The sequence below is a fragment of the Falco cherrug genome, chromosome 6 (genome assembly GCF_023634085.1).
Source record: "Falco cherrug isolate bFalChe1 chromosome 6, bFalChe1.pri, whole genome shotgun sequence".
Taxonomy (NCBI): domain Eukaryota; kingdom Metazoa; phylum Chordata; class Aves; order Falconiformes; family Falconidae; genus Falco; species Falco cherrug.
This window is the reverse complement of record NC_073702.1, coordinates 7,757,638-7,779,424: the sequence shown is the minus strand read 5'-3', so window position 1 is coordinate 7,779,424 and position 21,787 is coordinate 7,757,638. Positions and strand designations below refer to the sequence as shown.

The following is a 21,787-nucleotide window of genomic DNA, read 5'->3' as shown; positions in this document are numbered from 1 at the left end:
CCCTGCGGTGCATCAAGTAAAGCACTTAATGCATGTACTCCCATCAGTATAGTGAACGAATCACCAGTAGAATTGAATATAGAATTAAAAGCTACATCTTCCTTTGTCTGCGTAGCTTCAAAATGCCTACAGTTCTTGTTTCATATGCCGAAGAAATACCTTTAGATTACTCTATAGTTACCTAAAGCATTGATTATATACAGACAGCACATAAAAGTATACTAACTTGTGTAAATCAAGATTTTATGGTTTATTGCATTTGTTTACAGTTTTTGTGGGGGATTTTTTGGTGTAGCTTGACCTGAAACCATTAGGTATATCTACATAGGTTTTTTCAAGATTCTTTTATCACACAGTGATTAACTCTCTACATTCGTTTTCTGTAGCACTCTCAATTCGTTTTCCAGAGTTCGTGAGTACTGACACTACTGAAAAAGTACAGGTTCAAACACACCTATACAAACAACCAAACTAGACAGAATATTGCAGATAAGGCTACTTTTTTTTTTTTTCCTTTTTTTTTTATATATATATATATAAATTTGTTTAAAACAGGCACAGAGAACTTTGGAACACACAATACTGAAAGCCACCTATGATAATCTTTGAAGGTTAGGTGTTTGCAAATTCCAAGTCAAGCATTCGTCCCTATAGCTTTAACAACAAATACACAGAACTTTTATTTCCCCAGCACTTCAAGTGAATTGTACTTTAAACACAGTGCTTGTAAAACTGTATCATATTTACCAGAATAAGACTACAGATGAGCTAATTAAGTGCCACCATGTTCTATTCAACTGTGTGCTTTACTTCACAACAGAGCTGACTGTTCGAAGGCCAGTCTCACAACACTGAAAAAACATGCACAACTGAACTGAGAGCAGGCAATGGCAGGGCACTTAGCAGCATGGAGCATGGCAGTAAAACGTACCGGCCGCAACAACTGAACCAGTACTTGCACACGTAACTTAGGGCAAACTGCATTACCAAACTGTACTTTTACAGGAAGTTCAAGCAGAAACTTTTTCCAATGTTACCGATTGCCAGAAAGCTCTGAATAACATACCATCTCCCCTAACTTTAAAGTTACGTAATTCTGCACAATCAATCCCACATTAAATCACAAAATAAGCACTCGCTTTTCAGCCACCTGTGAATTTAACAAAAAACATTAGCAAATGCATTTCCAACCTACACCTTCATGTAACATTACTAATAATATGTCTTGTTAAAGAAATTCTCTCAAAACATACATAGTATATATATATTGCAGGTAAAGGACACAGTGAACACATGATTTCCATTCTCTCTAACGAATACCTAGTGATTATGTGCAGAATTTTAATGATAAAAATTACATGATTCCTGTTCTTCCAGTCCCTTTTCACTCGTAACAAGAATCAGAACTTCAGAAGTGCACATACAACGCGGACTGTGAGGAGTATGAATTAGTGCTTGTTCCACATAGGTGCTGCTATAGGTCCCTGCGGAGCCCTTTCAACAGTCACAAATTCATCAGGGTTGTCGAAAGCTTCATAGTGGATTAGTAAATCTTGAATAGCACACTCCTCGATCTGGAAGGGAAAAAAAAAAAAGACATGTATGTCATTGTCACACCTACATTTACATCTGTAGCACAGTCATGACCTGGCTTTACTGGTCCTGAATGCATGTCTGCTACAGAACTCTTAATCAGGAAGAAGCAGTAGATGAGGCCGCCTTCAGACAAGTTGAAGAAACCTCACGTTTGCAGGTCCTGCTCCTCACGGAAAACTTGAGCCACCCTGATTTGGGCCAGAAAGGCAACGTGGCAGGGCACAAGCACTCCAGGAGGTTTGCACTGGTGAAAACTTCTTACAAGGATGACCAAGGAGCTGATGAATGGAGACACTCTGCTGGATCTCATACTTACAAACAAAGAAGGACTGGTCAGGGATGAGAAGGTCAAGGGCAACCTTAGCTGCTATGACCATCAGATGGTGGAGATCAGGATCCCAAGAGATGGGAACAAGACAAACAGCAGAGTAACAGCCTGGGACTTCAGAGGAGAAGACTCTCATCTGTCCAGGGATCTGCTTAGAAAAAATTCATGGGATACGTCCCTGGAAAGAAGAGAGATCCAGGAGAGCCGATTTTAAGGATCACCTCCTCTGAGCTCAAGAAGAGTCCATGCCAATGAGCAGGAAGCCAAGCAAGAGTGGCAGGAGGCTTGCATGGACAAAAAAAAAGAGCTCCTGACAAAACTCAGACAAAAAGGAAGCACAGAAGAGGGGGAAGCAGAGAAAGGTGAGCCAGAAGGAAAACGGAGACACTGTCTGAGCACACAAGAACAGAATTAGGGAAGTCAAAGCCCACCTGGAGTTGAATCTGGCAAGGGACATGAAGGGCAACAAGAAAGGCTTCTACAGCAGCAAACAGGCAACAGGGGCCCACTGCTGAATGACAAAGGACATGGAAAAGGCTGGGGAACTAACAGCTGCCTTCATCTTGGTCTTTAGTGGTAAGATCAGTCTTCAGCAATCCCAGGCCCTTGGGATCAGAGCTGGCCAATATGACTGCAAGCCCACTCTCAAAAAATCTTTGAAAGGCTGTGGCCATAAGGGTCGGTTCCTGGGGACTGAAAGGAAGCAAACATCATTCCTATCTTCAAGAAAGGCAAGGAGGATCAGGATGGCTACTTATCAGTCACCCTCATCTTGATCTATAGGAAAGTGGTAGAGCTTAAGTGCAAACTAAAGAGCTTAACTGGGCAAGCTTAAGTACAGACAACATAAACGGACAGTGAGATGGACTGAAAACTGGCTGAACTGCTGATCTCAAAGGGTTGAGATCAGTGGCACAAAGTCCAGATAGAGGCCAGTCGCTAGCTCCAATACTGAGACTAGTGCCAGTACCATTTATCATCTTCATTAATTACCTGCCTGATGGGACATAGCACACCCTCAGCAAGGTTGCAGACAATACAAAATTGGAAGGAGTGGCTGATACGCTAGATGGCTGTGCTGTCACTGAGAGGGACCCAGATATGCTAGAGAAATGGGCTATGAGGAACCTCATGAAGTTCAACAAAGGGAAATGTGAAATCCAGCTCCTGGGAAGAATAACCCCAAGCACCAGTGCACGCTGGAGGCTGACATGCTAGAAAGCAGCTTAGCATAAAAGGATCCGGGGTCCTGGTGGACAAGTCGACTATTAGACACCAATGTGCTCCTGTGCAAAGAAGAGTGACAGGCCTCCTGCGCTCTGTGAAGGACAGCACTGCCAGCAGATGGTGATAAGTGATCCTTTCCCTCTGCTCAGCATGGGTGAGACACATTGGAAGAGCTGGGTCCACTTCTGGACTCCCCAGTACAAAAGAGACATGGACATACTAAAGACAGTCCAGCGAAGGGGAAAAAATTATTTAAGAGCTTACAGCATCTGACATGGGAGGAGACGCTGAGCACGCTGCAATTGTGTAGCATGCAGAAGAGAAGGCTTAGGGAGACCTCATCAAAATGTGTAAGTATCTGATGGGAGAGAATAAAGATGACTGAATCACGCTCCTCCCAGTGGTGCCCAGTGACAGAAGAAGAGACAATGGGCACAGACCAAAACACAGAATTGCATTTAAATATAAAAATCTTTTTTACTGTGAGAACGGTTAGACACTGGAACAGGTTTCCCAGAGGCCATGAAGTCTCCGTCTTCAGATATTCAAAAGCTGCCGGGACATGGCTTTGAACAACCTGCTCTAACTGACCTTCCTCTGAGCAGAGGGGTGGGTTAGACAATTTCCAGAGGTTCCTTCCAACCTCAACCGTTCTCTGATGCTGTGAATGCACTAATCACGAACCGAGTAGTCAATCTGAGTTTAATATAGGCCTACCTTATCAAGCAATGTGAAGTTATTACTAGATGATATTTAATATCATTATGTAGATGATACTAAGTGTACCAATAAGTAATTAATCCTAAAAACTGATCTCTGAAACAGCCATTGGAAACTCCTTTTATTACTTCACAGCTGCAGTAATAGTACTTTACCTGGATCAAAGCCAAAGGTTTTTCTCTGCTCCTAATAAGAGCAGCTTCTTGCTGGAGCTCTTCCTCTACAATAGCTGAAAACATGACAGGTGCTATCACAGGAGAGCTATTTGGTGATGCTGCTGACCAAGGACTGCAAAAAAAAAAAAAAAAACAAACCAAAAACAAAACCAAAATGACATCATGAGGCAACATCAAAACAAGGTCAGCCCAACATACAGAAAAGAAGCTCCAGAATCTATGCCACTGTCAAACTTACTTATGACTCTCCAGCTGTGGAGAATCCAGAACATGGTCTTCCAGACCTGGGCTACTTCTAGTGGTGCACCTGGAAAAAGGTAGGAAAGTGAAAGTCACTGACAGAGCATTCTCCTACTGTGAAGTACATATTTACAATAGGCAATTACAAATGTGTAGGGTTTTTCCAGAAGAAAGGCATTAGGATGTAATGCTGAATTTACCTTTAAGTGTGATATTGTGACTACAGGAGACACTGAAGCTCATTTCTGACTACTAGAACTTAATGGATTTTCAGCTTGGGCATCAGTTCTGGCATTTCCTAACATCTGAGCATTTGAGCTTTGAATAAATGTTTTTCTACATGTAAAATAGTCAACCAAATTACAGACTAACAGCACTGACTATAAATGTTTGCAATTAATGTAAAAATAGGGCTTCAAGATAAAGAAAAACCCCACAAACTGTCCTGTATTCAAATTAAGCTTTTCACGTAAAAGAACCAGTGCTACAACAGCACTAATAAATTATTTTCTCAAGTGTAAGCCTAGAAATTATGGATTTTCAGTACATATCCTGCAATCAGCTCCCACATTCATAAGAACAGCATAAAACTAGAATTAAGATAATTGAAAAAAAAATAAAAATCCATATGAAATATCAATAGAGTTCCCAACAGGAAGATAATTTTATTCCATTGCAAAATGTTAACCTCTCAACAAAAAGAAGTTAGACTTGGTATACTGTATGCCTTAAGAGACAAGTATATTTGTCAGGAAAATCCTACATCAGTAGGAAGAGAGAGACATATTCTTGTTATTTAATACTTATCTTTGGCAACTTTTTGATTTCCAGAACTCTAAAAAAGTGTTACAGCATACTATGAAATGTTAGCAGACTTTCTTGAATTATCCTATGGTATTGTAAAGAACCTCTAAGGGTGTTGGTATTTCAATAAATCAGTCTCAATTTTCTTTAAGGCTTTAGTAATCCTCTGTAAGTGGCCAAAACCTCAGAGAAAAGAGGAGAAATCTATAGAAAGCTAAAAGAATTCCAGTAACTGCTAAGTTCTCTGCTTGGAATATTTTCTCCAGAACACAATTCCAAGGACAACAAACTATGATCCCTACTGCTAAGCAATGAGGGCAAAATCTTAATAATTCTGAAATTCAGCATCCATCATCAAAAATGTGGTTAAATGAACCATGCCCAGCTTATTGTCACAAAATTAATTTTGCCCACCAAACAGCCAACTACTCTAAGAACAGCATGAACACAAATTTAACTGCTCAGGGAAAAAATAAATAAATATATACATCTGTCTATATCTATATATCTGCAGCAACAGCTGCCAGAGCATAACACTGGTCTTCAAAAGAGGCTTTCTACCGTGTCAGTCCCTTGAATCAAACCCAGCAGATACGCCAGGTCATATTGCTTCTGTGTTTCCATCAGGAAAGCACAGTTCATGTCAGTCAAGGTGATCCTTCCCCTTCAGTGACCACATCATTGGTCATTGCTTCAGTAATGGCAACGATATCAGACACTGACAGGATAAGGAGAGGAAGCCAAAAAGGTGTGGTAGCCTCCAAACCAGATGTTTCTGGATAACTACTATTCCAAAGCTTTGAAAGAACTGACATCTGAAACAACAGCTCCATGACAAGAGTGGTTAAATCTGCTGCACCATTCTCCACACTGAGTATCTATAGCTGCAGTTCCTTTATTTTGACCTCATTAATATGCAATGCTTTTTCCACAGGTGCTGAAGAATAGTTAAAAATTGAAAAAAGGTAGAAAATAAGTATCTTGGGTTTTTTTTCTATATTTGGTAAAAGAAAACCAATGGCAGGTTAGAGAATCCTATCTTATTTAAGATAAGTATCAGGTCATGACAGATAAGTATGATAAACAAATATGGGAATTCTGTAAGACACTGAGTCAAGGGCCACAGAAATTATTTTTTTTTTTTTTTAAACCAAGTTTCTCATTTGTCTCCTACCTAGCTAATTCCTTATTCACTTTACAGCTGGGTTATACATTACTTTAGAGAATAAATTAACTAAAAGAAATATAACTAAGTTAATGTTGGTGAACACAGTAAGTAGCAAAGCTCAAACCAGCAGACAATATTAAGAGACACTATTAACTGAGCAAAGGATAAAAATGAACAGTATGACTGTGGAACAAAGCAATGAGAAAGGAAATTCAAAAGTACAAAACAAAAGACTCTGTGAAGTGAAGACCGTAGCAGCTATAAGCTGAGATTTTCAGCTTGAAGAGAAGGAGAATCCAGGGTGTACCCATCATGATAACAAATCAGAAGTATATGGTTGGGGGAAAAAACAGTTGTTTCCATTTGAAACAAATACTTTTGCCAACATATACTATGCTGGACAAAGCTTATTTGGACGAGCTTTCATTTTGGGTCTCATAGGTTCAAGGAAGAATACTCTAAAGTATCACAGATGCAGAGAAGAATAACTGATACTGAGTCTTCCAGAGATCATCTTCTGAGAAGATTAAAAAATTATCTCTAACCCTGCAAAGGAAAGAACAAGGCAGAGTAACAGATCTTCATATAGACAGTACCTGTACCAATATACAAGGACAGCCTCCCCCAAACACAAAGCAGATCATTTCAATGTGCCTTAAGGCAAGCAAGCATGGCAGAAGGGTGGCAGGAATGAAGAGCCAACCCTACAAGGACTTCAGATTAAAAAAGGACACATATAAACAGTGGAAGCAGGGACAGTCTACACTAGAGGAAAACAGAAATATTACTTCTGTGCTGTAAGAGCCAATGCTGAACTGGAGCTGAAACAACTGAGGGATGTGCACGACAAAAGGAAGGGCTTCTGTATTAGCAAGAAGAAAAAGCAACCAACCACAGAGGTTTCCTGATGACTAGAAAAAGCTGAATGTTACACCCGTTTTCAAGGAGGATATGGGGAACTACAGACTGACCAGTCTCACCTCAATCCTGGGGAAGGTCGTGGAACAAATTTTTCTGCAAGCAGTTCTGAGCACATGTGGGACAAGAACAGCCAGCACGGATGTATGACACAAGGAAAATTGTGCTAACCAACCTGATTGCCTTCTGTGATAGGATGACAGGCTCTGCAGACAACCAGACAGCAGTGGATGTCCTGCTCTGTGGCTTCAGCAAGGCCTCTGACATGTTCTGTTATCCTATCCTTATACTTAGTCTGAAAAATACAGACTGAGAAATGGACTACAAGATGGGTGGAAAACAGGCTGGCCTGAAGGGCTTCAGGGGTTGTGGGTTAGCGATACAAAGTCCAACTGGAAACCAAGTACTAGTGGTGGTCTGTTGGGGTCTGCAGCGGGTCTGCAGACAAGTTCGTTGACTTCAAAGACTTAGCCGTGTACCTTTAAGACAGCCACACACTGTCAGGTATGTAAACAGGATGTAAAGAACCAGAACTTCGAACCACAGCATACGGGCACCTACAGCAACAGCAAATAGCAATCAAGAAGAAGAACACAAAAACCTATCAGGGTCTGACAAAGGTACTGTCTAAGATACAAAAGTAATTTATATAAACAATAAAGGCCATTTTGCCATTTTGTCCAAACCCAGCCACGCAGACACAGTGTTTTTTCAGTCCGCCTCAACCTGTGTCACCACAGTGGTCCTCAGGGACAGATACTGAGACTAATCCTTTGGTAGAACAAAGCACACTCAGCAAGGCCACAGATGGATGGGGAGAAGGTGGGAAGGGTGCAGCAGTCCACATTCTAGATGCCAGGCTGCCATTCAGAAGGCCCTCAAGAGGCAGGAGAAACGGGCAACTGAGAACTCAAGAATTTCAAAGGCAAGTGCAAAGTCCTGTATTGGGATGAGGACAGCCCCACAGAGCAGTACAGGCCAGGGGCTGCCTGGCTAGAAAGCAGCTCTGCAGAGAAGAAGCTGCAGAGCCCCGGCTGGCAGCAAAGCGAAGGTGAATTGGCACATGCCTGTGCAGGAAAAATCGCCAACTGCATACTGGGCTGTACTAGCAAGAGTAATAGCCAGGCAGTCAAAGGAAGTGGTTCTTCCCCTCTGTGCTGTATTTGTTGGTCTACGTACAGAGTATCATATCCAGTTTTGGACTCCTCAATACAAGAAGGATGCTGTCAGGCTGGAATAAATCCAGTGGAGGGCCATCAAGACTAGGGGCTGAAGCACATGACAGAAGAACTGTGTTAATTCTAAAGGAAGGAGGCAAAGTGCTGATCCCACTACTGTCTTCAGCTACCTAACTACAGGGCAGAGAAAAGAAGCAGGATCTTCTTAGAGAAGGATCTTCTTAGAGATGCAGTGATAGAATGAGATGCAATATACTCAAGCTGCAAAATAGGAAATCCCAGTTAGATATAAGAAAAAAAAAATCAAACACTATGGGGATGATCATACGTTAGAACATGTTGCCCAGAACGTCTGGGGTTATCTTCATACTTGGAAGAAGTCACAACTCAACTGGACCAGGCCCTGGGCAACATGATCTAGTTTGACTTACATTGAGCAGGAGGCTGAACTAGAGAATCTAAATTATTTAATGACTTCAGCAGCAGGGGACTACTTTTTAGCTGGTCTAGATAAAACAAATTCCATTTTTTACTGCACTTAAAGACAGTAATGTAATAAAAAACAAAGAGCCAGAGAAAAGGAAAGAAGAACAATAAGAGATGAAAGCAGTTTTTTGCTTGCTGGTTTGTTTAATTAAAAGCATGTTTGCACAGCTTACTAAATGCCTTTATTCTGCTGTCATCTCTCAAATGTATCAACTGTATCTCTTTTTCCACCTGCTTTAATAATGCTCACCTTCCTGTCCATTTGACAGTAATCAATACCTACCCAGCCCATTTAACAACTATGCTCTTCCTACTCACAATCCAAAGAACTCACAGCACTACTATAAATGAACCCAAGTAGATACTCAACAAACCTATTTCAGTACAGATACAGAAATCTTTCCAGAGTAAGACTTCTAAACAAACCAACCAACCAAAAAACCCAAACAACCACACAAAAAAACCCAGCACAACAGAAATTTCCAAAACCTGGAATTTATAGTTCCAGTGTCACAGCACACTCTAGTGATCAATTAAAAGGTAAGTTTAAATACCTATGTCGTCTCCTAGAATTTTAATGTGGCTTTAAAAGGCATTTTAAAATATCTGAAAAAAAATCAGATGTTTTGAAGCTGTTTACACATACATACATCTCTGTTTCTTGCTAGCAAGACACTCAGTCCAGATATTAAATCAACTGCAGATATTTCAACATGCTAGATTAATTCCTCAGCTGGCATCAAAATAGCTCGGAAAAATGGAACAGATGGGAAACATGAAGCTAGCATATACAGAAAAATGGAGAAAAGCCTCCAAATATATAGAACTTGGAAACCTGAAAGTCTTGAAAATTAAGGACTGATGCAGAGTGGCTCTGCATGGAAACAAACCAGCCAAGTATCATCAGTACTGAACCAACCTGATTAATTCAGTTGGCTGAACTTGCCGTGACTCCTGCACAGCCACCAAAATGTCCCAGAACTTGGCTCCCCAGTGTTTCCTGAGGATTTGTTCACTGGAAGCCAGTTCAGGTCCAGTGCCTCCCTGATCTAATGAATGCTCTCAGAAAAGGAACACAAAGCCTGGTCTCCTGCGGAACCTCTTGGGTTTTGCTGTACCATTTGAGTCATGTACTACTTATTAGCTCAGTATTAGCCATGCCAGAACGAGGCCATTCCCACGCGAAGCCACAAAGACTTGTTTCCACTAAGACTCTTCACCGCTCCCTGGAGTAACGCAGTGAAGACAACCCAGGCTGCCACAACAAAGTTAAGTCATGTCAGCCCTATGTTTTTAGCTTGGACTATGAGCTACACATGCACAGCTGCACAGCGTAACTCCCAAGGCTCAGCTCTCCCTGGAAACAACGCAGCCACATCCACACAGCCCAGCTTTTGGGCTGATCTGCCTCTGGACTGAATCCAGTTCACATGTCCACATTCATGACATGGTTCATCTACACAAAATTTCTGGGTTGGATAAACTGGAGGTGACAGTATATGGAAAAGTGTTTATGCAACCACCAAAAAGCTCGCATCCAGAGACTTAAGAAAATTGTCAATTTAATTACTGCACTAGTTTATCCAAAGAAAAAGGACAAAGCTGGAACAGTAGCTATGCAAGCATCTTCAGTATCCCAACAATGAGTCTGACACCAACAGATGAAGATTACTTATACTCTACACACACACAATTTCCTTTGCTTAAAAAGGAAGAGTTAAGGGTATGGAAAATAATCTTCATAGAAATAGCCTTTGAATGCTGCAGGCAAAAAAATTAGATCCTACTGGACAGGAACTATACAGTCAAAGAATAAAACTACCTCAAACCAGAAACTCAACTCCTAATTTCAGATGGATGAACTACTCACCTAGGCTCTTTATACCTAATAGAGAGAAATCAGCATTTTCAGACACAGTTCCAAACAACCTGAAATAGCTCTGGAAAAGCCATCTTTTCCAACTGATTATAGTCATTCTAGTCATCTAGGCTCCCAGCAGCTTAGCATATCATTTTCAGACAACTAACATATTAGGCTCAAATAATTCACTTTGAGAGCCTGCAGACTGACCAGACTGCACAGAGCAACGCAAAAGGAAAAGGAATGACTTTATAAAGATCACAGAGCAGGTATGACAAAAATAGCGTCCAATGCAAATTCCCTTATCACACGTCCTTGCATCTCCCATGTGACAAAAAGCTTTATTATCTTGCTAGCAACAACATTAATGATACCTGGTTTTCTGCAGCTTTGCGCTTTGTGTCCTACATCTCCAATTACCACAATAATTTCAGCTTTATCCCTCTGTTCCTGAAGAAAACCCACCTGTCACTCTCCAAATCCCTCCTACATTTTTTATACATACATACATATATAAATGTACACACACACATATATTTTGTTTGAAGCCTGAAGTGCTTGTGTCCATATATATGTGTAGATGTGGCACTTAAGGACATGGTGGTGGACTTGGCAGTGTTAGGTTTACAGTTGGACTCAGTGATCTTAAAGGCCTTTTCCAACCTAAATGATTCTATGACCCTATACACACACACACACACACTCTCCTGTGTCCATACACACAGACACACTTTGAACCTCAAACGAAGTATTAGCAGTGGCATTAAATTACTTTAATCTCAAGCTTTCTATTCATAAAATCCTATTAACAGAATCATTAAAAGAATGGTTACAGGATTTTTCTTTAGAAAAAAAAATATGATAATTTCATCCTTTCTTATTTCAGCAGAATTTAAATAGGTTATTGTGATTCTTGTGTAACAGTTGATCAATTAGGAAAAGACCGCTCTCTTACCTTATGGTGTTTTGGACTGATGAATCCTCAGTTCCTTTATAGCCAGCTCTTTTGATACCAGTACCAGGTGAATTATTTGCACTCATACATTTTTCTTCTTCCATTACAAGGTCACGGAATGACTTTGGCAAAGCAGAATGTAAGGAAGATGACCTTTAAAAACAAAACCAAAAAACCTCAAAACAACGTATTTTATACTTGCACTTTCCCATATTGTTCCAATATTCAGATAGCAAAGAGGGCTTTTTCAGTTGCTAAAAATAAAAATACAGTATTATTTTGCTTTTGTATCTTACCATTCTGCCCGCTAGACCCCACTCACTAAAATAAGTCACTTTGGGTCAAATAGTTAATCATCAGAAAATAAATACTTATAAGAACAAAGCAGACCAGCAGTACAGAAATTTTGTAAGAAGGGAAAAAAACCCCAGCAAACCCCAAACCCCATACTTCCATCTATTCCACCCCAACCCACCCTCTTAAAAAGCAATTTTACTCTCACAAGCATCTTGTCTTAGACAAGCTGTCCCTTTTCTAACAGTAGTATTCCTTGAAAAGACAAGAGTCTAGGCAAGTGTTTGACCAGAACTTCCCCAAACCTATTATACTGAGTAGGCAAATGGCTCCCTTAGATCTGCTGTCACAGAAGCTTCTGCTACTAACAATTTAGGTAGCCTACGTATTTTCATTAAAATTCTGTACTGCAATCAAATCCACCTGCAACACAGCTCCAAAAAACACACCAACAAAACAACCAAACCCAAAAACCCCAAACAAAACCTCCCAAAACCACCCAAAATAACCCCCCAAACCCCCCCAACCCTCTATCACTCTCAGCTTGTAAACCTATCCAAAACAGTTACCAGTGCCTTAAAATGGTTCCACTTAAACTGGCACAAATTTTCCTAACAGTAACAACTCTAAATTTCAGCTTATCCCACCTGACATTGCCATTTCTATCTAGTCTACAGCACTAGAAAAACTCATCTATACATCTTTTTTAAGAAAGTAGAATATGACTAAGTTTCTCTAAGCTGTAACTGCAACACATCAAAGCATGAAACTCCAAAACAGCTGATGTTTCAGTATAAGCTGAAATCCGGAGAAACTGACAACCTAGACATTAAAATACACAATTGTTAATTCTCAAGAGAGACTTCAAACTTCTTTGTGTCTCCACTCCTGAAAAGCCACAGGCTCTCCTGAGTTGAAAAAAAAGAAAACAGAAATAAATACACAACATCCCCCTGCCTCAATCAAAGCACATTTGGAGAACTAACAAAGTCAACACCTAGCTTCTTGCATGACATACTCTCTAAGTATTACTAATGTGATTTTTTTTTCCACCCCCCTTCTGATTTCCATTTTCTTCAAAGGAGGAAACAGGTTCAGTCCCCCAAAAAGTACAAACCATCTTTTGGTGGAAAAGGTAGGACATCATGTATGACAGTCTCTGTCTTTTAGTCAGCCAAAAAAGACCTGCAAGGTCCCACTCCCTTTTGGCAAGCGTGCTCACTACACATCCAAGATGAGTATCTTATTTCATTGTAACACAGGTTCTATGGCTTCGACTATACTGCACTCGTGGAAAGCTCAATCTATTGCCAAACACACTCTGATGGTCCAGTGTGAATTTCCAGAATGTAACTTAGCAAATATAATATTAGAGCAGATGAGTAACACCATCTACCTTACATACAAAAATACTTTGAACAACTAACAGGGACAATCAAATAATTGACGGCTTGCCTAAAGCAGCTTAAAGTTTATTCAACAAGTGCTCTCTTCCAGCAGCTAGGCACAATTTTAAATATTCATATAACTCCCACTGGTTCTTTGCTTGAACTTGAGCTACCGGCATTTTCCACATCAGCAGCCTGCAGAACGTTGCAAAGGAATGTACAGAATCATGCATAGTGACCACACGAGTGTTAGATTGGATTCCATCCTCCTGAAGCATACCCTGGACTTTCCACTTAAGATGGTTTGTGTCACACAGTAAAGCCCAGCTACTTTCAAAAAACTGTTTAATCAGAACCTTAAAAGAACAATATATTTTCTGGAGACGGTTATCTAAACGTATTCAAAAATCAGCCCATACTACTTTTTAGATACAAGGAACAGTTCACAGGCAGTTAGTAGTTTAAAATTAAGTAACATCCAACAAGTAAAGAATTATTTATCAGGAAGAAGATGAATAGCATGAATTAGTCAAACTATTCCGATGTCAGATCAAGGAAGTTATGCCCCATATTTTTACAGGCCTTTTATCATCACCTCTCCTAATGTCTTATTTCCTGCAGTAAAAAGTAAATCACGTAACTAGAGGCTCATGTGCTTCAGTCAACTTGTGCAGATTCTTATGAAAAGTCATTTATCTTACGCTCAAAAATAAGACTTCAGGAACCAACAAAAACCTCTTCTGAAGAAGCCCAGATAACTAGATAAGCTACACAGTGTGCTCCAAAGCCTACTTCAGGCTTTGTTGTATCTAAGAGTTGTGTATAAAGGGGAGAAGGTAAAGAAAGACCAGGCTGGAGAGACAGGGACCCTGTACAAACATTCTCCTGCAGAGGAGTTCTCATAACTCCTTCCCTTGATAAGCAAAGTCTGTCAGAGACAAGTATAGAAAACTGCGGCTTGAAAATGGCTAGTTAAAAAATAAATTAAAAAAAAAAGGGAAAATAACTGATGATATTTAACATGACTGGTTGAAAACACCCATGAAATGCCTACACCAGTGATCACTAACATCAGTCCAAGCCACAGCATAGCAGGTATGGGGAAGTTCCTTTGAAGACTCCAGAGAAGACACTTGAGACCACTGATCCCAGAAAGGCCCCAGACTTCCCCATGAAATGAGAAGAGAAGCAAGTACTCCTAGATACTGCCCTAAACCTTTTGTCACAGAACACCTCTCAGGAGGCGACCACACTTGCATCTAAAAAGCAAGTATGGACTGATTTTTGAATACGTTTAGATAACCGTCTCCAGAAAATACATTGTGCTTTTAAGGTTCTGATTAAACAGTGTTTTGAAAGTAGCTGGGCTTTACTGTGTGACACAAACCATCTTAAGTGGAAAGTCCAGGGTATGCTTCAGAAAGATGGAATCCAATCTAACACTCATGTGGTCACTATGCCTTTTCCTCAGCCAGCTAGTGATGGGATTTTTTTTTCTCTCCATACACCCATTAAATAACTAACCAATAAATAACTAATAAATAAATAACAGGCTACATATCCGTTTTGAACTTACAGGGGCATAGCAGAAAGGCAAAGATTCCAGCAGATGCTTACTACTCTTATTTCTGAAAGGAGCAATCGATTCATACAAAGGATCAAAGGAAAGAGCGCCAAAAGACAGTAGAGGGAGATGGCTCTGTGGAAAATAAACCTACCCTTTGAAAGGCAGACTCCTATTTTATTTTGAAATCTTTCCAATACAAAAGGAAACCTGCTACAGTAGCATTTAGAAGCTAAACTGTCTTTAAAAAGCTTCATTTAAAATAGAGCGACTGTGAAGGGTACGCAGCAAGCTTTGTCCCCACTGATGCACAAACAGGTAGGCTCTAGAGAGAAGAGACTGACTCACAGATCTTCTAGGGTAGCAGTACAGAAGGAGCTGCAACAGAAGTCTGGAAATCTTGAAAAGGGAAAAGGGGGAAACTGCCCAACATTTACGTCAAGTTAAGAGCACACACATAGGTATTTATTCTGCAGAAATTAAAAACATTTACATAGCTTGCAACTTTTGCAGTTATGCCTTTACGTTTTCATCCAAAACCAACTGTAAATGTAAAAAACAAAGCATGATTTGGGCTACCATCTCATTACAGTTGTTGTAAACCTTGTTCACTGAACATGATAGACCATTCTTCTAGTCAATACAGTGATACTTAACTGGAAATTTAAACTGTAATCAGCAGTCATGCACCCTTCTACCATAAGAATTTGTAGCAGCTTCATCACTCCCTCCAGCTCCTAAACAACTTTGTTATCTGTAATTTTGGTCAATTTTGCTCTACTCTGAAGTCATTCTAGCCCCTTCCCCCAAGAAGGGCTACGCATTTTTCTTTATGTTTTTGACAGAGAAAAAGTAGGATTCATAATGGTTTTAAACAACCTTTTCCTGCCTAAATTTCAGAGCTTGTGCTAAACCTTCTTTTTCTATGCTTCACTTTGATACCATCTGCAAATACCACATCACACACAGGGAAGAACCAGATGGGATGCAGTCTTCTGACTCACTACAGTAAAATTTCAAAGAACTGTTAAACTGCAACCACTGCATTTCCCTGCCCACCTTGAATTTCTAGATTACTACCAAATGTAGATACACATAGTTCAATGCTAGTCTCTTTAATGAAAAGAACCAAGGCCACTTTTATTTAAGCAACTGTTTCTAAGAGTGCATTCAATGTAAAAGCCCTCCAAAGAAAAAAAAAAGTGATAACTGATTTATAACATACCATGCACTCCCTAGTTTTGCAACTTTTGTAGGTGGTGGTGGTGTAGTTACTAGTGCAGCAGAGTCCGTGCTGGTAGCTCCTGATCCGTTATCTTTTGCTGCCAGGGCAATCATTTTCCTTTGCTTCTGAGAAAGCTTGATTCCATGAGACACCATTCTGCTGTGAATTGATATTGCAAAGAGAGAAGATATAAGACCAGTGTCCTTTGAGATGACTCACCTTTAATCTTGCAAATTAAACTGAGAAATAATTCTTTCCTAGAGCAAAATACTTTGTCTAGAGTGCCAAAAGGGGAATACAGGTGTGGGGGAGGGGTTGGATGGCTGGAGAGCAGAAGGAGGATCAATGAATATCAAGAGTGACAGAAAGAAAATCTCATAAAACTATTCTTCACATAGATGCCTACAAATTAAAACATGCAGAGTAGGAATCAAGTACCTAAAACAGATGGACTATCACCAGACAAAGACTGTTTCCTAATTTTGTGATTTCGTAGAGACTGTCAGAACCTTAGCTCCCTTAAACCAAAAATATTCGTGCACAGAAATGTATGCGATGGCATACAGACATTTTTTCCATTCGTAATAATCTGTTTTCTAAATTATTTGGATTCTTCAGTCTTGGCTGCTTTGTTCACAGCTTCTGAACCTACCTAGCCAGCAATCCTTTATTAGGCTCCAGGACTACTCTCCTAGCTCTGCCTTACAAGAATGCCACACTTCAAAGGTCACAAAAGTAATCTCCAGTTCTCTTCCATATGTTGCCAGTTAAGAACACTAGGTCTAATCCACTGCCTCATGAAAAAAGCACATTTATGTCCCTGTGTGTTTGGGATGCTTCTCTGAGTAAGAACACCCTTGCTTCTGCCTGAGGAAGAATTGTCAATATCAACACATGGGTGCTAGGGGAGGTCAAAGAATGCAAGACAAGAAACAAACTTTAGGATCAACTACAGTATTGCTCCACAAGTAATTTCCAAAATGCTAGGGACAAGAATTAATTCTTGGTCATTGGAAATAGGAAAGCTCAGCAGAGGAGGCCACTGATTTTAGGTGCTAGTTTACTAGCTCTTCCCCTCACATTTCAACAGCTAAACACGGTTTTGCAGTAGTTGATCAAACAAGACTACAATAAAATAAAGGGACAAATTTTGTACGCTCACAGAAAAACACCATAATGAACTGAAGTAAACAAAGCCATTCAAAAAGAAACAGGACAACTTTTCTCCTGCTTTTTTTAAACTCCAAACTGCCTGAACCACTAAGTAAAATTCATAATAGCCTGGTCTATCACACTTTTCTTTTATAGATTTTGGTTTTTTACCAACCCTGAATTTGCCTTTGGCATGGTTCCACATTTCTGCATACTTTCTTCAATTTCCATGATAGTCCTTAGATCCATAGCAGGAGGGCTGGCAGGGCAAAATGAAAAACAAAACGTTACCTTACAAGGCATTGATTTTTACTTACATCCCACAGTTCCAGCCTTCAATGAAATCCTCTAAATCATACATAAGATTGGTAACCGGATGTATAATTTATGTCTGTTTCCTCAATTATGGCAAACCTCAAATAGAATGTTTCTGACAAAACTTTTATAAATATATACATATTTAAGAGCACACTATAAAAATACTTTCAAGACTCATTATACTATGAAACAAAAAGATGTGAACTATGATTACTTTAAAAAAATTAGATACCTAAATCCAGAATACTTATTTAGTAGTCAACTGCTCATGCTAAGTATTAGAGAGGCACTGCTTACAGCTCTTTCATGAAGGTTGAATTAGATCTTTCTTTGAAGAACAGGATTAAATCATATAAATAAATAAAAATATAAAAAAATAAAAATTACTTCACAGGGCAAACAGAACACCCTTTGCAAAGTTAGTTGCTGGTGTTTATACACAGCTCTTTTTCAAACTTCAGCAATCAGTTTCTTTTTCATAAACTACCCAATTTTAAACTTCCACAGAGATGAACATGAATTAAATCCAGACATTTTGAAGTTTTACATAAAATTATGAATTAAAACCTGTCCATCTAAAGGCATTTGTAAACTAAGCTGTGTTACAACTAGATTCAAGGCTTTAAAATAAAATATAAGCTGCATTCCCTCTGTCTCTTCCTACATAAATCCTACTGCCATAGACCAAGTAGTGAATTAACCACTGGAAGGTCACAACAAACCCTGTTGCCACTGACTCTCCACAGTAATTCAACCAAATAGGCTAGAGTATTAATCCTTTAAACCTTTTACACAACAGTGCCGCCTGCTTTTTCTTGATATCATACCAGCAACACTAGAAAAAGTGAAGAAATAGTACAAGGGAATCCCATAAAGGCACAGTGACATTACAATAAAGTCCTATGGTTTTATTTATTCCCCTTCCATGCAATCCTCTAACAAAACATTGAGGAAGAACTCAAAGATAGCAGATGAACTTGGAGCTTCTTCCAACAAGTCTAAAGGCCAGAGAGACAGCTGTGGGATGTTACCCTCTGCATAGACTAGGCTTGCACAAATACATAGTGAGACAGAACACAGATTCTTAATGGACCCTGCTGACCAAACAATACACTTCAAAGCTGCAACTTTTAATTTCTACAGCTGCATCACCTGTATTAACAAAGCCCGTCAGCCACAAACCAACAGAGCCTGGGAAAACTGTTGGAAATTATCACTATACAATTCCCTAAATCCTTAAACTCTTCTTTATTCAACTTCTATTGACAATTGTCAGACACAGGACACCAGGCAAGACAGAACTTCAGTCTATTGCAGTACTGCTCCTTTTCCATATGCAGATACTGCTACAGATAAAAATTTACAATTTTTATTACTGTATCACTTCAACTTGAGGTGTTGATTTTCACAGACTGTTTAAGTCTAAAGGCATGCCTTAAAAACGTCAAAGTACAACAGTGCTTCTAATGGCTTTAAACATGTTCTGATTCTACGAAAAACTGCCAAGTATTTTTACAAGCAAGCCTTCTTAAAAAGGATATGAGAAGTCTATACCAGTAGCATTTAAAAAAAAAAATATCTAGCAATTGCTTTTCTCAAAGAATAATTAAAAAAGGTACCAGGTTAATAAAACTGCCAAAATCTTTAATTCATGTGTCAAGTAATATATCACTTTGAAGAGTAAATAGCTTTTTAGTCAGAATAGAATGTTACTAGCATTCACTACCAAGTGTAAAACAGTGATTGTAAGTTATGCACCACAACTACTACGCCACCTGAAACTAGTTGCTACCCAATTGGGAGAGCTTGCAGAGTTGTTTTTGGCACTGGGAATGGACTGTGGAATAGACTGTGTCAATGCTGATGATCCCTGGTATGACTTCATCTCCTTGTTAGGTTGAGAGGGTTTCATACCCTGACTGCGTGCTTTGTCCTTCATCTATAAAAAAAAAAAAAAAAAAAAAAAAAAGAAAAATGTTGAATATTGCCACATTTTTTTCATTTGGCGGGGGCGGGTGGGGTGGAAAGAGTAATGCTGCAAACAGTTTGAATGACATGTGTAAGTGAAAAATTGTAAAGGATACCTCAAAAATACCAATAACATAGCAAATCCCTGATCAGTCTGCTATTTGTAAATATTTTTTTTCTTTTCACTTTACCCTGAGTTAAGTCCAAATTTGCATCTTGATAAGGGAAAATTTACTCACAGATGTTCACATCTGAAGTTTTAAAACTTACCATGGGCACAATTCTTCAAACTTACTTCTCTTTGGCAGTTATGGCCCAGTTATGCTGGACCATGTTCCTGTCCAACTACAATAGCTGAAGAACAGCAGGATTTCCCTGGAGATTTTTTGTATCCACTTTTAGGTTTTTTGGCTTCTGAGCTTCAGATTTGCTTTGAATTTTAAATGAATAAAGCCTTTACATAATTGCCCTTTCAGCTTGATATTTCCTGAACGCTACAGTAAGTATATAAAAATTCTTATTAGGGTACCACGTGAACAAATTACCCTTAGAAGATTTAATAAGGGATACTAATTTTTATTTGCTTTATGAGACAAATAGTAACTACTTAAAGTTGTTTACTCCATTTTCAGCACAACAGCTTCTCAGAAATACCGCAAAATACAAACTCTGCTTTTGATGGACTAGATAAATGCAAACAAGTAAATTGTTAGGAACAAAGAAATCCAACCTCAGTCCTCTCTGGATGAAATCTTGTGAAGTCAGGGGACTGCAAGTCTCTGGGGCTACCCACTCCTGCATAACTACCTTCAGAATCAGATGTTAAAAGCTCTGGAAGTGATTCTGCAGAGTTAGTTTTATCCAGTTTTACTGAGCCTAAGAAATAAGAAAAGAGAACAGAACTATTAAATCATGAGAGCTGGACTAAACAATGCTTAAAAAACCACCAGAAGTTATACGCTACATATGATGAATACAAAATAACTGGAAGTTACTAATCCAGTGTAACTAGACTGCAATATATAGAACTATAAGCAAATTTGAGACTATCTTAACCACTTTTTTTCAGAATAAGATTACCGCCGGTTTTCCTTCTCTGTCTCATAATATATAGTTTTAGGAAGTAACATGGACACTTTTCTGTGGAAAATGAAGGCTCCTACCATCTTTCCAATAAACAGCAACTAATTTATTTTTTATATTCCAGAAAAAAAAACAAAAAACACATCAGTAGAAATCTTCCACTTATTACAAACACATGGGAAATTGTCCATTAGTTTTACTTTATAAAAAATACATGCTTTTACAGAATCTGAACTTTCGTCACAAGCTTAATATGACAAACATCCTTTCAAAAAACCCTTAAGATTACTTAATTCACTATTCAAATTCAACTATGGCGTTGACTAAAAAAGAAATAGTATGTGCAAGACTTCCTTATTGAAGTATAGAAATCACACTGCATTGCATATTAAATGTTCTGGGTTTATACCTGAAAGGTATAATATAATGTAATACCTGAAAGGAACCTCTTTCCCACTGACCTGTAGAGGCTGGACTCCGAATAATATCTGATAGATTATATCCTCCAGAGCTGTCAGACCGTTTTCGTGGCTTCTTTTTTGCCTTACTTTTTGCTCTTTTGAAAAGGGCTTCCCTATTAAAAGCAAACAAACCCCCCCCCAAGATGGATTAAAACCAAAGAAATTGAGCCTCAGAACTATCAGCGTCAATGTCAAGTTTTTCAGTCAGCAGCAGCAGTTATACTTCAAACAGCAGTATCTGCTCCCACCAGTTGTCACTAGCTGCTTGTTCCTGCTCTGTTTATGCACTGGCACAACTATTTAGTAAATGATTTGGGGGGAGGGAGGTGAATCCAGGAGGAAGAAAAAAAACCAACTGTTTCCAGTCTAGCTCTAGTCTCTGGTCTAGTATACTGCACAAAAGACTTCTGCTGAGACAGTGGAAGAAACAGTAGCTGCACAGGCTGGCACTGCCACCTAGGTCACATTAAACCTGCTACACATCACAGCAACTGACATAAAGCAAACTACAGTCAAGGCTCCACTTTATTCTCTTTTGATTTCTCTTGAATTACTGAAGTTCAATAAACTCCACAGTTGGTCTCATTTTTCCCCCCAACACAAATACTGCCACCAAGATAATACTACTTATACAATAAAGCAGGTACACAGTCCTGTTAGCAAAATGTCACATGTTC

The 21,787-nt window shown here is 39.2% G+C and overlaps 1 protein-coding gene across 3 annotated transcripts in view; it reads right to left on the bottom strand.

The window, feature by feature from the left end:
- Nucleotides 1–226: 226 nt before the first annotated feature.
- Nucleotides 227–21,787, bottom strand: part of IBTK (inhibitor of Bruton tyrosine kinase) — a 57,772-nt gene continuing 36,211 nt past the window's right edge. For 2 of the 3 annotated variants that reach the window (XM_055713853.1, XM_055713854.1), the window contains exons 21-29: nt 21,111–21,223; nt 20,297–20,442; nt 19,374–19,537; nt 17,456–17,539; nt 16,129–16,287; nt 11,658–11,810; nt 4,286–4,354; nt 4,027–4,159; nt 227–1,574 (exon numbers count right to left, since the gene is read on the bottom strand). In XM_055713853.1, coding sequence (XP_055569828.1) covers nt 1,449–1,574; nt 4,027–4,159; nt 4,286–4,354; nt 11,658–11,810; nt 16,129–16,287; nt 17,456–17,539; nt 19,374–19,537; nt 20,297–20,442; nt 21,111–21,223 — 1,147 coding nt within the window. In that variant the 3' untranslated portion in view covers nt 227–1,448. The remainder of the gene's footprint in view (nt 1,575–4,026; nt 4,160–4,285; nt 4,355–11,657; nt 11,811–16,128; nt 16,288–17,455; nt 17,540–19,373; nt 19,538–20,296; nt 20,443–21,110; nt 21,224–21,787) is intronic. The other variant, XM_055713855.1, reaches the window with a different exon arrangement.